The 15,060-nt window shown below is 40.0% G+C and overlaps 1 protein-coding gene across 4 annotated transcripts in view; it reads left to right on the top strand.

The window, feature by feature from the left end:
* The window catches only part of SLC10A7 (solute carrier family 10 member 7), a 309,837-nt gene that overhangs the window by 235,812 nt on the left and 58,965 nt on the right, over window positions 1–15,060 (top strand). For 3 of the 4 annotated variants that reach the window (XR_004539057.1, XM_033940172.1, XM_033940180.1), the window contains exon 8: window positions 7,091–7,256. Coding sequence is in view for 2 of the 4 variants with exons in the window: in XM_033940172.1 (XP_033796063.1) it covers window positions 7,091–7,256 (166 nt within the window). In the remaining 2 variants the exon portion in view is untranslated. Of the gene's footprint in view, window positions 1–7,090; window positions 7,257–15,060 lie in introns of those variants that run through there. The other variant, XR_004539058.1, reaches the window with a different exon arrangement.

Raw genomic sequence — 15,060 nt, 5'->3', positions numbered from 1 at the left:
TATGTAATGTAATTAAGGTGAGATTTGTACTTAAGTCCTGTATATTTGAAGGCTACTTCACTGGCCCCTTTGTAGTGATGTATGTGTGGCTGTTCTTGTACAAATGATGCTGGACAAACATTTTTGTGCCTGCTTTTTTGGCATTCATATTTTGTACATTTTATTTTAGGGAAACGGCTGTTCATTTTGGATATTTTCAGTACAAGGAAGTCTTTCTCATGTATTTTCAAACAGGCAATCCAGATGTTTTTCCTATTTGAAAATGGCTGTGACATGGCCCTTTTGGGGGGTCTTCCTGCTGGGAGATGTATTGTTTCACTATAATATGATTCCTATGTCATAGTAAGAATGATTCCACCCTATGTCTATTTATGATTTAAAATATCTGCTGTTTCAGTAAAATAATAAAATTACCGTTGGCTCCCTTGATCCACCTGCCCTTTTTATTTTTATCAGGTGCACAGTTGTGAATAGAAACTTAAGACAATGATATGAATCAGAATACAATTTTATACTTTATCCCAGGACAAGCAGGCAGCATATTCTCACGAATGGGTGATGTCACCGACGGAGCCCCGGTACAGACCACTTCAAAAGTGCATTGCCACTTTAAAACTTTAGAAAGTTTGCGATAGCCTGCACCGCGCATGCGCGAGTTCCTTCTAGCCCGACGTAGGCTCACGGTCCCTTCAGTTTTTTAGTCTCCACAGAGCTAAGAAGTCGTGTCTCAATGGCCGTTGAGGTATTTTTGTCTTTCGCTGCCTTCCCACTCTCACAGAGTTTGACTTTTTGTCACTTTTTTCTTTCTTATTTTATTTTCCTTCGTTAGTAAAAAAAACAAAAAAAACCCAAAAACGTCAAACTTTGCTTCTTGTCCCACCTTGGCCTCTGATTTCAATTTTGCGGACGCCGTCTTTCCGTCCATGTCACGCCCATAGATGGGGTTTAAAAAATGCGGTGGTTGTGTTCGGCCCATTTCGGTTACAGATCCGCACCACTGATGTCTCCAGTGCCTAGGGCCTGAGCACAGCCCGGAGACTAGTACCCGGTATACTTCACTTCAGAAATCATCTCCTTCAACAGAAAATTCTATTCAGTGCTGCTATGAAAGGAGAGCCGGCACAGTTAACTCCCTCGGTGCTGACCAAGATGGCACCACAGTCTTCGATGCCGCTGGAATCTTCTCTGGCGTCATAACCCTCTGTAGGTAAGCCAGCTAAGAAGCCTCCCCCCTACCAACTCTGGGACTAAGGTCAAACAGTCATTGAGTCAAGTCATACTGACCTTAAAGAAGTCCCGTAAGCATTCGGTGCCGATTTTGGTGAGTGCCTTGACATCAGCCTTCTCATCGCTGGACCGGAGCAAAGCACCAGCGGTACCAGCTAAAAAGCAAATGGTACCGGTGCTCTCTTTGAAGCAAAAAAAAAAGATAATTTGCTTCGGGAGGAATTGGGTGAACATTTTAACATGTTCGTTCCATCCCAACTCATGCCACTCTTGACACCGCTTTCTCAAGCTCAATCGGCACTGGCTTTTCCAGTGACAGTTCAGTCTCAGCCTATAGTGGTGCCGATTGATCCACATACTGTTTCGGTACGCAGGCCATTGACGAAGGAGTCAATATCCTTCCACAATACCAACTGTCTTCTGATCAATCTTCTCTTGAGGTGACACCAGTGCGGTCTGGCAAGGCCTCTCGCAAGCTGAAGAACCTAGAGCCCTCGATTCCAAGTCTCCAGAAACTGCTTCCTTCTGTTCAAGACTATGACTTGTTGGGAGACTCGGACCAGGAGCCACTTACATCTGTTGATGAGGACTCAGACACTTCAAGTTTATTAGGATTTTATATACCGCCTATCAAGGTTATCTAAGCGGTTTTACAATCAGGTACTCAAGCATTTTCCCTATCTGTCCCGGTGGGCTCACAATCTAGCTAACGTACCTGGGGCTATGGAGGACTGAGTGACTTGCCCAGGGTCACAAGGAGCAGCGCGGGGTTTGAATCCACAACCCCAGGGTGCTGAGGCTGTAGATCCAACCACTGCGCCACACACTCCTCCACTTCAGCTTCACTTCAGCATCCCACTCAAACCTCTGCGTTTACAGAAAGATCAACTTTCTCCAAATTTCTTAGGAAGATGGCTGAGGACCTCGCCATTCCTTTGCAAGCTGATTCCAAATATAGTAAACATTTCTTGGAAACCTTGGATTATGAGCATCCTCCCAAGGAGATGCTTCGTCTCCCTCTTCACGACATCTTCCGTGAGACTTTTTATAAAAACTTGGAGACAATGCTTTCCGTCCCTGTGGCTCCTAGAAAGCTGGACTCATTATATAAAGTAGTTCCCATCCCTGGTTTTGACAAACCACAACTTTCTCATGAGTCCCTGGTGAGTCAACCTTAAAGAAGGCGGCAGGTACCAGTGTTTATGCTTCTGTTCCTCCTACCAGAGAGGGTAAGACCATGGATAAATTTGGGAAGCGCCTCATCCAAAATGCCATGCTAGCCAGTTGAGCAGAAAATTATATCTTCTATTTTTCCTACTACCTTAAACATCTGGTGAAGCAATTTTCATCTTTTCAAAAATATATATACCATCATGAAAAACTCCAGCTTTTCAGAATCTGGTGGCTTCTATTTTACAACTCAGAAAATATATAATTCGATCAGCCTATGATACATTCGAACTGAACTCTCAAGCAGCAGCCATGTCGGTGGCTATGCACCATCTCCTTGTCAAGCTGAGCTTGATGTTAACCATCAGGACCATTTGGCTAATGTTCCATGCTTGGGGGGGACAAACTTTTTGGAGCATCTATGGATACTGCTACCCAAAAATTATCCACCCATGAAATCAGGTGGGATGTCTTAGTCAAACCTAAGAAAAAACCTCAGCCACCTCGTAGTTTCAAGCCCGGCTCTTCCTATCAGCACTGATTCTCTGCCAAGCCTGCTCCACCTGCTCCTCAACCTAGGAAGCAAAAACAACAGCAACATCAACAACAACCTAAACAACAGCCTTTGTGACATGTTCCTCAAGAGCATAGCCATGATTCCTGTTCTTCAGCAGTTGCCTCAGCCCATTGGAGGATGACTCCAACATTACATCACTCGTTTAGAACTTATCATGACCGATCTCTGGGTATTTTCCATCATTCATCAGGGTTACACTTTCCATTTCCACCATCTGCCTCCAACCATCCTCCAGGAGAGTCTGTTTCAAACCCTGCACAGTCCTCTCTCCTTCTACAAGAAGTTCAATCCCTTCTGCTGAATGTCATTGAGAAAGTTCCCCCCTCTCCGCAGGAGCAGGGATTCTATTCCCGTTATTTCTTGGTTCCCAAGAAGACGGGAGGACTGCGACCCATTTTGGATCTCGGAGCTCTCAACAAATTTCTAGTCAGAAAAATTCCATATGCTCTCCCTAGCTCTTCTTTATCCTCTGCTGGATTACAACAGCTGGCTATGCTCTCTGGATCACAAGGAAGCCTATAGCCATATCCCAATTCATCAGGCTTCCCAAAAATATCTCCGCTTCCAAGTCAATCAGCGACATCAGTACAATGTCCTTCCTCTAGCTTCGTCTTCCAGAGTCTTCACCAAGTGTCTGATTTTAGTGGCTGCATCTCTTCAATCACACAGTCTACAAGTCTTCCCTTACTTGGATGATTGGCTGATCAAAGCTCCATCATCCCAGCTCTACACACACCTTGGACTATTTCCTTCCTTCAACTTCTGGGATTCAAAGTCAATTTCCCCAAATCCCATTTGCTTTCGACTCAACGTCTACAATTCATCGGAGCAATCCTAGACACAACTATGATGAGAGCTTTTCGCCTTCCAGATCTCATACACTCAATTCTTCACCTTTGTCAACAGATGTTTCAAATCCAAACTCTCTCGGCGAGAAACATGATGATTCTTCTGGGTCACATGGCTTCCATGGTCCATATGATACCCTTGGCACGACTGCATATGCGCATTCCTCAGTGGTCCCTTGCTTCCCAATGGTCTCAAGCAACAGATCAGCTATCTAAGCATATCTCTGTAACATCATCTATTCTGCAGTCGCTTCAATGGTGGATGACCTCCAATCTATCCAGAGGTCTCCTATTTCATTTGCCTCATCATCATCAAATACTAACAATGGATGCGTCTCAGTACGCATGGGGAGCTCACATGGGAGGCCTTCAAACCCAAGGTCTCTGGTCTCACAAGGAACATCAATTTCACATCAGTCTCCTAGAACTGCGAACAATGTATTAAGCTCTCAAAGCTTTCCAGCATTGTGTATGCCCTCAAGTCCTCCTCCTTCGCACGGACAATCAAGTAGCAATGTACTACATAAACAAGCAAGGAGGCATGAGCTCTCTCCTGTTATGTCAGGAAGCCCAAAAGATAAGGACTTGGGCGACTGCTTACAACCTCTTCTTGAAGGCTGTCTACATTCAAGGGGAGAAGAATTCCCTGACAGACAACATCAGCCTCTTCTTGAAGGATGTCTACATTCAAGGGGAGAAGAATTCCCTGACAGACAATGTCAGCAGAATTCTTCAACTTCATGAATGGACTCTCAATTCTGCAGCTATTCATCCAATCTTTGCTCAATGGGGCACTCCTCAAGTGGACTTATTTGCAGCTCCCCACAATCACAAGTTGCCTCAGTTTTGCTCCAGATTTTACTTTCCTCACCCTCTGGAAGCCGATGCATTTCTCCTGATCTGGTTGGGTCTCTTCCTGTATGCATTCCCTCCAACTTCTTTCATGTTGAAAACTCTATTCAAACTCAAATCGGGAATTAGCCACCATGATACTTATAGCTCCTCGGTGGCCCAGGCAACATTGGTTCTCCCTTCTACTTCAACTCAGCACCAGGGAACCAATCCCTCTTCCTATATTTCCTACTCTGCTTACTCAGAATCAAGGCTCGCTTCTTCATCCCAACCTGCAATCATTGCACCTGACAGCTTGGTTTCTCTCTGCCTGACTCCATCTACATTACATCTTTCTCAGCCTGTCTGCACTATCATTGATGCATCTAGCAAACCAGCCACTCAGCAGTGTTATCACCAAAAGTGGACTCGTTCTCTTCCTGGTGTCTCTTGCATCATCATGATCTCACTTCATTGTCAGTAGACTTGGTATTGGATTGTTTGCTACATCTCTCTAACTCTGGTCTGAAATCTACATCCATCAGAGTTCATCTCAGCGCGCTTGCAGCTTTTCATTTCCCAGTTGAGGGGAGACCCCTCTCAACTCACCCTTTGGTTTCCAGGTTCATGAAGGGTCTTTTCAATATGAAACCACCTCTCAAACCTCATCCTATGGCGTGGGACCTTAATCTGGTTCTTGCCAAGTTGATGAAACCACCATTTGAACCATTGGCTGCAGTTCACCTCAAATTTCTCACATGGAAAGTTGTCTTCTTCATTGCACTCACTTCTGCCAGAAGAATCAGTGAATTACAAGCTTTGGTGGCAGATCCACCCTTCATAGTTTTTCATCATGACAAAGTGGTTCTGCGCACTCATCCAAAGTTTCTTACCATCTCAATCAGTCAATTGTTCTACCAGTGTTTTTTCCTAAACCTCAATCTCATCCAGCATTGCACACTTTGGACTGTAAACGTGCTTTGGCATACCGTATTGACCACACCAAACCACATCGAACATCCCTTCAACTGTTTGTTTCTTTTGATCTGTTTCCAAAAGAACGATTTCTAACTGATTAGCAGCCTGTATTTCGTTCTGCTATGCTCAGACTGGACTGTCATTGGAAAGCCATGTCACAGCTCATGAAGTCTGAGCTATGGCAGCTTCTTTTACTTTTCTCAGATCTATTCCTATTGAGGAAATCTGTAAAGCTGCCGCCTGGTCCTCAGTTCATACATTCACTTTTCACTATTGTCTGGAAATTTTTTCCAGATGAGATGGGCACTTTGGCTAATCTATATTACAACATTTATTTTCTTAAGGCCAACTTCCCACTTTCCCAGTATTGTCAGCTTTCAGGTCACCCATTTGTGAGAATATGCTGCCTGCTTGTCCTGGGATAAAGCACATTTACTTACGTAACAAGTGTTATCCAAGGACAGCAGGCAGATATTCTTACAACCCACCCACCTCCCCGGGTTGGCTTCTTAGCTGGCTTATCTTAACTGAAGGGACTGTGCACCTACGTCGGGCGGGAAGGCACTCGCTCATGCGCAGTGCGGGCTATCGCGAACTTTCTAAAGTTTTAAAGTGGCGATGCACTTTTGAAGTGGTCCGCACCAGAGCTCCATCAGTGATGTCACCCATTCGTGAGAATATCTGCCTGCTGTCCCTGGATAACACTTGTTACGGTAAGTAACTGTGATTTATCTTATCTAAAAGAACAATATTTGCAAAACATTACAGGAGAAAAAAAGTTTGCCACCAATATTATTTTGTTGGTGTTAATATGTTAATTCTGACATTTTTAAGGCATGTAAACAGTATTTGTCTTTGAATTTATAAAATCTCCTGATATCTAGAGGCTGAATTATTTAAAATCCCACAACATATGCACTTTTGCTTTTCAAGCATGAGTTATAATTTAATTAAAACTTCTGGAGCATCTCTAGATTTTAAATATTAAAATGTTTCATGGATCACTTTTGATTATCCACCATTAACAAATTCCTGGAGATGTTAGATTTTTTTTTTTAAAGGTTCCTAGGGTTGCGTTCAGAATTGTCTGCTGATGCAAGGGGGACTTGTGATAATTACACAAATCCATTAGCATCAGCAGAGGAGATAAACTTCAGGGAGACTTAATGGGCATGTCTCAGTGACAGCTAGCAAAGAGCATTTGGCATGATTAAGAGTGGAATTGAATACAATGGAAAAATACGCCTTCATTATGGGCGCCAGTGGAGGTTGCACTAAAAATGTGAGTTTTCCCAGAAGAGGAACCAATGTAGCGAGGAAACCTGCTGGGGCTGTCATCCAAATTATTCACTCCTCTTTACATGTTCCTGCTGTCAGACTTGTTTTCTGATGCTCAACTTGGCTATTCTCTGTCGCTCAGAAGAGACAACCTGTTGATTTTTGCTTTCCCCCGTTTCAGATCGTGCGGAGATACATCAAGGACTGGCTAGAAAGGAAGAAGCCTCCATTTGGTGCTGTCAGCAGTTGTGTGCTTCTCATGATAATCTACACCACATTCTGCGATACCTTCTCTAATCCTAACATCGACCTGGATAAGTTCAGCCTGATAATAGTTGTGTTCTTAAGTAAGTCCAGAACCAAGAATATTTGTCCTCCCCCATCTTCCGTCTTTATCATTTGTTGAATTCTAAGCAAACATAGTAAAACCTTGGATTGCACGTAACTTGGTATACAAGTGTTTTGCAAGACAAGCAAAACATTTTATTAAATTTTAACTTGATAAGCAAGCAAGGTCTTGCAATATAAGTACATACAATATACACACATCACATCATCACAATTGAGCCGATGGTTCTCTCTCTGACACTGTGGGAGTGTAGTGACTGTTCTAAATGAGCGAGGTCTTGCAATACAAGTACATACAATATTTTGTATTAAAGTTTTGGGGGGGTGGAATGAATCGTCTGAGTTTCCACTATTTCTTATGGGGAAATTTGCTTTGATATACGAGTGTTTTGGATTACAAGCATGTTTTCAGAATGAATTATGCTCGCAAACCAAGGTTTTACTGTATAAAGCTTACAGTTTAATTTAAAATTCCTAAGATAACTATCTACACCTACTCTGAAATAAACTCATCGGCCTTCCTCCTCTCTTTTTGCAGTCTGTCTGCGTTATTGGTCTGATCCTGATCATAAAAATTAGTGGTTGTAGAATATGTAAGATGACTAGAACAGACTAAACCTAATTCCAAAATGAAGGAAAGCAGCCATGCAGTTAATGCAGAGCAACAGTGGCTACTGAGCATTGACTACATGGCCAATAATACAGTATAATAATCACAATCATGCAATCCACTAATCTACTTAGCAGGTGTTTTGTACTTAGAATGAGTCCCATTTTTCTTTCCTTCTTATTTTCATTACTTTAATATTTTTTAATTTTATTTTTATTCATTTATACAATATTACAAGTAAAACTACTTGCTAAAGCAATACAGAATCAATTCTTTTATTTATTTATAAGTTTTTCAAGTTACATATCAAGTATTCACTTGTACAGAAAGTGGGTTAGTCAAGATATAACTTTCATTGGAAACATAAATCACATTACAACTTAACATGATTTTATAACAAAGAAAAAATATATGGCTAACTCAACTCAAGTCCACAAACTACGATTCCAAGATTGCATTAAAGCGAGAAAAAAGAAATATGAATCTATATAGACTACAGACAGAGCTGAAAGAGGAGCGCCTTATGAAAATTATGGAGCACTTGTTTTTACTTCATCCAGTCGAGAGAGGGCCAAAAAAGAAGTTAACTGTTGAGGTTCAAAGAAAACATATTTAACTGAGCGGTGGCATATAATGCACTTGCAAAGATGTCGCTTTTGAGTTTCTCTTGAAAGATCAGGAAACATTTGAATTTTACATCCAAGAAACTCTTTCTGTTTGTTTTTAAAGAAAAGCCTCAATAACCACATTTTATCAATTGAGAGAGCTACAGTTAGTATCAATGTAGAAGGTATTGCTATATCTCTATCTGACGTTTGTAACATTTCTGATACATTCAATGGTGCTTGGTCAGATATTTTATCCTGTAATTGAGTCCCATTTTTATTTGGTAAGTAGTACACTTGTGTAAATGGTGGTAAGATTTCCTCTGGGACTTGCAAAATTTCTACCAGATATCTCCTAAGCATTTCCCTAGGAGTTGTTATTGTTAATCTAGGAAAATTAATTAGTCTCGGGTTATTATTTCGTGAGTTGTTCTCAAGTGTTTCTAATTTCAAGATTAACATTATCCTTGATTAGGGCCTCTTGTACTTGTTTAACCGATAATAGATCTTGGTCATGCTTTTGAATAGATGATTTAGTAACAGTCAGATCTTCTTTTAAATCCTTAAGTTCCTTAGTGTGTTGAATCAGTTTACCCTCAATATATTGGAAATTGGGACTAATAGTTTTTGAAAAATTTGCAATTAAGTCCCATAAGGACTCCAGGGTCACTTGTGCAGGCTTCTCCAGAATTGAAAACTTTTCCTGAGTGAAAAAATGCTCACTTGCTGAAGTAAGTTCTTGGCTTTGCTCTGGCTGGTTTCCTTCACCTCCCGCTGCTGTATTAACCCTGGATTCTTCTGCAGCAGCTCCTTGAACAGGGAGGGGGAGTCTGGAAATTAATGAGAATAACATAAGATATAATATGAATTTAAACAAAAGACTTTAACGGCTAACCCCTCAGTACATTCTGAACTTCTGCTGCTCCACTGGAGAAGTTCTTGATATCCAAAAAAGATCGTAGATGTTCGGGCTGGAAAAAATCTTATTTTAAACCCAAATATTTAATAACACACTTACAAGAGTAAGCAAGCAAAAATGAGGCACCCGATTTCTTAGTTTCTTCTCTCATAACAAGAAACTCTTTATGTCTTAATTGAGTGGATTTAGTTACGTCGGGGTACAACCATACCTGCTGTCCACAAAAAGGAGTACCCCCTTTTTTAAAAATAAAGTCTCATTACTGTGGAAAGATCTTGCTCAAAAACAAAATTGACTAGAAGAGTAGCGCTCTCCTTAATATCGGATATCGAATCTTCAAGAATTGCTGTAAGGTTATGTAAATCTCTTTCAAGAGGAATATTTTCAGTCACAGGCAAGTTATCTGTTGCCAAATTTTTAGAGGGTAAATAATATACTTTATTTAAAGATGGAATTAATTCTGAAGAGAAATTCAAATTTTCTACCAGAAATTTTTTGAAAACTTCAACAGGTGTCATTGTTTGGATTTTTGGACCATTAAGAACTCTAATATTGAGACATCTGTTGTAGTTCTCAATTTGCTCAATCTTCCGTAAGGTAGAAATCTGATCTTTAATGATAGTTGAAACAAGAGTCCTTTAAAAGAGTTGTTTCCTTTTCTATCATCTCCTTACAGTCTTGTTTGACTTTCTCAATAGTTAAGGAGAAAGTATCTACTTTCGCTACGAGTACCTTCATGTCCCGCGCCATTTTTTTCCACCATCTCACCCATCTTTTCTATGACTGCAAGAAGGGCTTCCAGTGTGGTTGCAGACCCTGGTGCCGGGTTTCCAGCTCCCTTGGCATTCTTCTGGTACTACTGACCTCCAATAGCAGAAGCTCGGCCCAAACTCAGCTCCGAGGTTTCCTCCTCCTCTCTCCCGGGGCTGAGATCTCCAGTCTGCGCTTCTGCTGGACATAGAGGCATGGATATCATTGGAGGTGACAGAGATGTAACCCTAACCCTAACCCCCACTGAGCTGCCCGAGCGTTGGAGAGAGTTTGACGATCGAAGAAATGATGGATCATTGGTTGGATCAGGGATGATGTAAGGGCTTTCGATAACGTGAGCCTCACCATCCCCTTCCTTTTAGAATGCGGCATAATCTAAATAGCAGAGGCAATCTGTCAGCCGAAAAAGAAATATAGCAGGAAAAAGTTTTGATGCTGTGAACGCACTCACATGCCATCCACCACCTTGACACCCCCCCCCCCCCCAGAGAGCTCTCATCCATTACGTTAATATTTTTTAAGGGAAAAGTTTCTCAGAGCTTTGAGCCATTAACCCATACGGGTCACAAAAGGTGATATATTCACCCAACTCACTATTCAGTCATAGGCAAAAAAACCCCAACCCTTTAGCTGCTTTTTTTTCTTTTATTCTAATCCTTCTATTCTTTCCCCTATTTTTATCTTCTTTATTTTATCTTTTCTTCTTAAAAAAAAAATATCTTGGTATTATACCCTTATGTATCTTCAATCAATAATAATTTTCATTCCCTGCTAGAAAACTGAATCAGGAACAGTAGTTCGGTCTCTGTTAATCACTCCTTTGCTCCAGAGTCTCCATTGGCTTCCAGTTTATCTTAGGGTTCAATTTAAATGTGCTTGCATTTCTTTTAAAATTCTACACGGTATTTTTATTTCTCTCATTCCTTTATTATGGAATATTTATAGATTTTCCTTTGCAAGAGGTACCCAACAATTAAAACTCTCCCTTCCCTCTAGAAAAGAAATTAAAGGAGTTAAGACCTCCAGGCAATCCTTGGTCTTTAAAATTTCTCAACTCTGGAATGATCTACCCTTTGTTTAGTCTGAGGAGCTCTAGTTCGTTTCAGTCTTTCCATAAATTTTGCTATTTGCTAAACATTTTGAAATTTAATTCCCTTGAAATTTTATATTCTTTTCAATTTCTATTTATCATTGTAAATTCTTCTTAGTTTTTTTAATTGTTGTAAACCAAGTTGAGCTTTATTTGAATGATGACTCGGTATATAAAGTCAAGTTTTAGTTTAGTTCACAATTCCAGACTCTCCTTTATAAGATATAAAACGTTCAACTTATCTTGTTTTGATAAAGTGCATTCAGTCTCAAAATTAGAGGTTTGTTCTTCTGGCCGCTCTTCAGTAGCCAACGTGGCCTGCGTTTCGTGGGGGTTCAGTCTTCTCTACTGCTACTGCGACAGGGTATTCTTCCACAGCAGCCCAATTTTAATTTGGCGTTCAGCGACCCAATCTGCTGTGAACACTGAGAGCACCAGAATGAGGCTTGGTTAGTGAGAAAAAAGCAGCTAGGAAAAAAAGGGAATCATTATAAGTACAAAACACCTGCTAAGTAGATTGATAATCATAGTGGATTGTATGATTGTGATTATTATATTGTTTAGGACCACTAAGGGCCTCTTCTATCAAACTGCACTAGCAGTTTGTGGCGTGGTGAGCCGCGCTGAATGACCTGCACTGTTTCCGACGCTTATATAGTTCCTATGAGCGTCAGGAACAGCATGGGCTATTCAGATTGTATGATTGTGATTATTATATTGTTTAGGACCACTAAGGGCCTCTTCTATCAAACTGCACTAGCAGTTTGTGGCGTGGTGAGCGGCGCTGAATGGCCTGCGCTGTTTCTGACGCTCATATAGTTCCTATGAGCGTCAGGAGCAGCATGGGCTATTCAGTGCGGCTCTCTGCGTAGTTTGATAGAAGAGGCCCTAAGTCTTAGATATATTAGTGTACAATAATACAGAATGTAATGTAATGTAATTTATTTCTTATATACCGCTACATCCGTTAGGTTCTAAGCGGTTTACAGAAAATATACATTAAGATTAGAAATAAGAAAGGTACTTGAAAAATTCCCTTACTGTCCCGAAGGCTCACAATCTAACTAAAGTACCTGGAGGGTAATAGAGAAGTGAAAAGTAGAGTTAGAGGAAAAATAAAAATAAAATAAACATTAATGTAATGCAGTTAAGCTATACTTGTCACATTAGTAGTTAACATGTGGATATGGGCAGCCCTCTCCCATTCCACAACTTCTCCTACAATTTTCTCTGTTAGAAGATTAATGTCTAACATAATTTAGGGGTCCTTTTACTAAGGTGCACTAGCCGATTTAGCGTGCACTGAACGCTAACGTGTCCATTATATTCTATGGACGCGTTTAGCATGCGCTAAATCGGCTAGCACATCTTAGTAAAAGAGGGGGTTAGTAAAAAGACCCTTTGGTGCACATGATAAAGCATCACAAGTGATGTATTTGGAAATTTTTTATATACCTGATAAAATGCAGCATCAATATCTTGGAAAGTCCAAGAAGACAGATGAGGAACCTCTACGGTATCGAAAATAGACAAATACGAAGTAGAGATGTTTCAGCTGAGATGTTTAATCAAGTTCTGAAACAATACTGGCTCAACACGGCCAGTGTTTCAGCACTATAAAGGTACTTTCTTCAGGAGTCTACAACAAACAAATATGTAAACTTAAACATATTAAAATATAAATAAAATTCATTAAAATCCATGTAGCAGCACATATTAATACTTAAAAACATAAATGCAATAAGATACAGTTGAAGAATTGCATGCCATGCAAGAAAGGGCCTTAATGCCCTGGTCATGAGCTCTGCCTTTGACTTAGTGGACCATGGGAAACTGTTACAATGCTTAGATGCAATTGGTATCAGAGAAGAAGTGTTAGACTGGTTTCGAGGTTTCCTTATGTCCCGCACATATCAAGTACGTTTTAATTACAATCTCTCTGATACCTGGAGCAATCCATCTGGTGTACCGCAAGGGTCACCATTATCCCCACTGCTTTTCAATGTCTACATGTCGTCATTAGATGTACAACTAACCCAGCTGGGGATAAAATTATTTAGTTACGCAGACGACTTTACAATCATTATCCCATTCGCTACCTCTCTCTCGGAAGTCACTCCTAAGGCAACAGAAGTACTAAACTCAATGGAGCAATGAATTCAAACTGAAGCTTAATTCAGAAAAAACAAAATTTTTTGGAGCTTCGCCACACCCACTTGACACTAAAACATCACTGTGCATCAGTAAATGTAGTTATCCCATCCAACCCACTATGAAGATATTGGGTGTAACATTGGACCAGAGTCTAACCATGAAAGACCAGGTGGACTCCTTAGTTAGAAAGGGTTTCTTTACTCTCTGGAAGCTTCGGTCCATTAGAGCATATTTCAATGTTTAATTATTTAGAATCCTAGTGCAATCCCTTATACTGAGTCAACTAGATTATTGCAATATCGCCTACCTGGCAATTTCCCAGAAGAATATGCAGCGATTACAATTGGTGCAAAATGCAGCAGTCAAGCTAATTTTGGGATTGAAGAAGTTTGATCATGTAACACCTTCCTACCGGCTTCTACATTGGCTACCGATGGAGGCACGCGTGAAGTTTAAGTTCGGATGCTTTTGCTTTAAGGCAGTATTCGGTTTAGCCCCTAAATATATAACTGACCTCTTCTCTTTCTCAAACAACAGACATAAGAGAAGCTCACACTCGAATTTTGTTTCCCCACTGGTTAAAGAATGTAAATTTAAAAAAACACCATCAACATCTTCTCTCATATCAAGCGGCATCATGGGGCAAAGATCTGGAACAATTGCTCACGCCTACTACTTATAGGGAATTTAGGAAACACCTAAAAACATACCTGTTCCTGAAGTATTTAGGCAACTAACCTGTACAATCCTACTCCACAATAACTGATCTCTAGCAATGTTAATAACTAGCTTCTAATCTTGTTAATTCTAATTAATTGTAACATCTTTTAACCATTGTAAACTGCATAGAACTTCACGGTCCTGCGGTATATAAACTGTTATTATTATTATTATTATTATAATTAAAACAAGCTTAGACATGTACAGGTGGAAAATGCATATATCTATATAAAGTGTGTGCATGCAACAAAAAGTGAACAAAATTGTCTAAACATTAACACAAGTGGATATAAAATATGCTATTGAAATGACAATTGCTATAGCGCCATAAGTATATTAATACATACCCAAACTTCAGTATGTTCAGATTAATCAAAAATCAAAATCAGTCAGAACACACCAAATATAACACCTGTGATGAAATTTTTCAAGAGAACTATATGTATGCATATATAAAATCTCTTAAATAAAGCAGGAGTAAAAGAAGTCTGAAACTCAATAAGGACTAAAGAGGGAGAAAGAAAATGAGGCAATACAAACAAGTTCCAGCATGCTACAAAATCGCAACGTCACCAGAAAATATGTCATTGAGTAAAATTAATACACGTATGTTTAAAACAATGAAGTCATAAAAAAGTAAAAAGACATAAATAAACTTTAAATGAGTGTACATAGCAATATCAAAATTGAAAATACGTACCCATAACATTATAAAGGCACTGGTAGTGGTCATTTAAAAAAATTCTAAATAAGAGGTCAGAACACAATGAAATCCTAAGAAGTACTAATGTAGAAAATACACAGGAATGGCTCCTTAAAAGCCAGTAGTGAATGATATGAACCTTATAAGGCTAACCACCAAGAAAGTGCTGATGTAAAAATTGCACACGCATGACACCAAAAAGACTAGTGAGAGACATGCTAAGAGAAGATG

This window comes from Geotrypetes seraphini, chromosome 1, assembly GCF_902459505.1.
Source record: "Geotrypetes seraphini chromosome 1, aGeoSer1.1, whole genome shotgun sequence".
NCBI classification, from domain to species: Eukaryota; Metazoa; Chordata; class Amphibia; order Gymnophiona; family Dermophiidae; genus Geotrypetes; species Geotrypetes seraphini.
The sequence above is the reverse complement of the archived record's forward strand: the minus strand, read 5'-3'. Positions and strand labels throughout refer to the sequence as shown.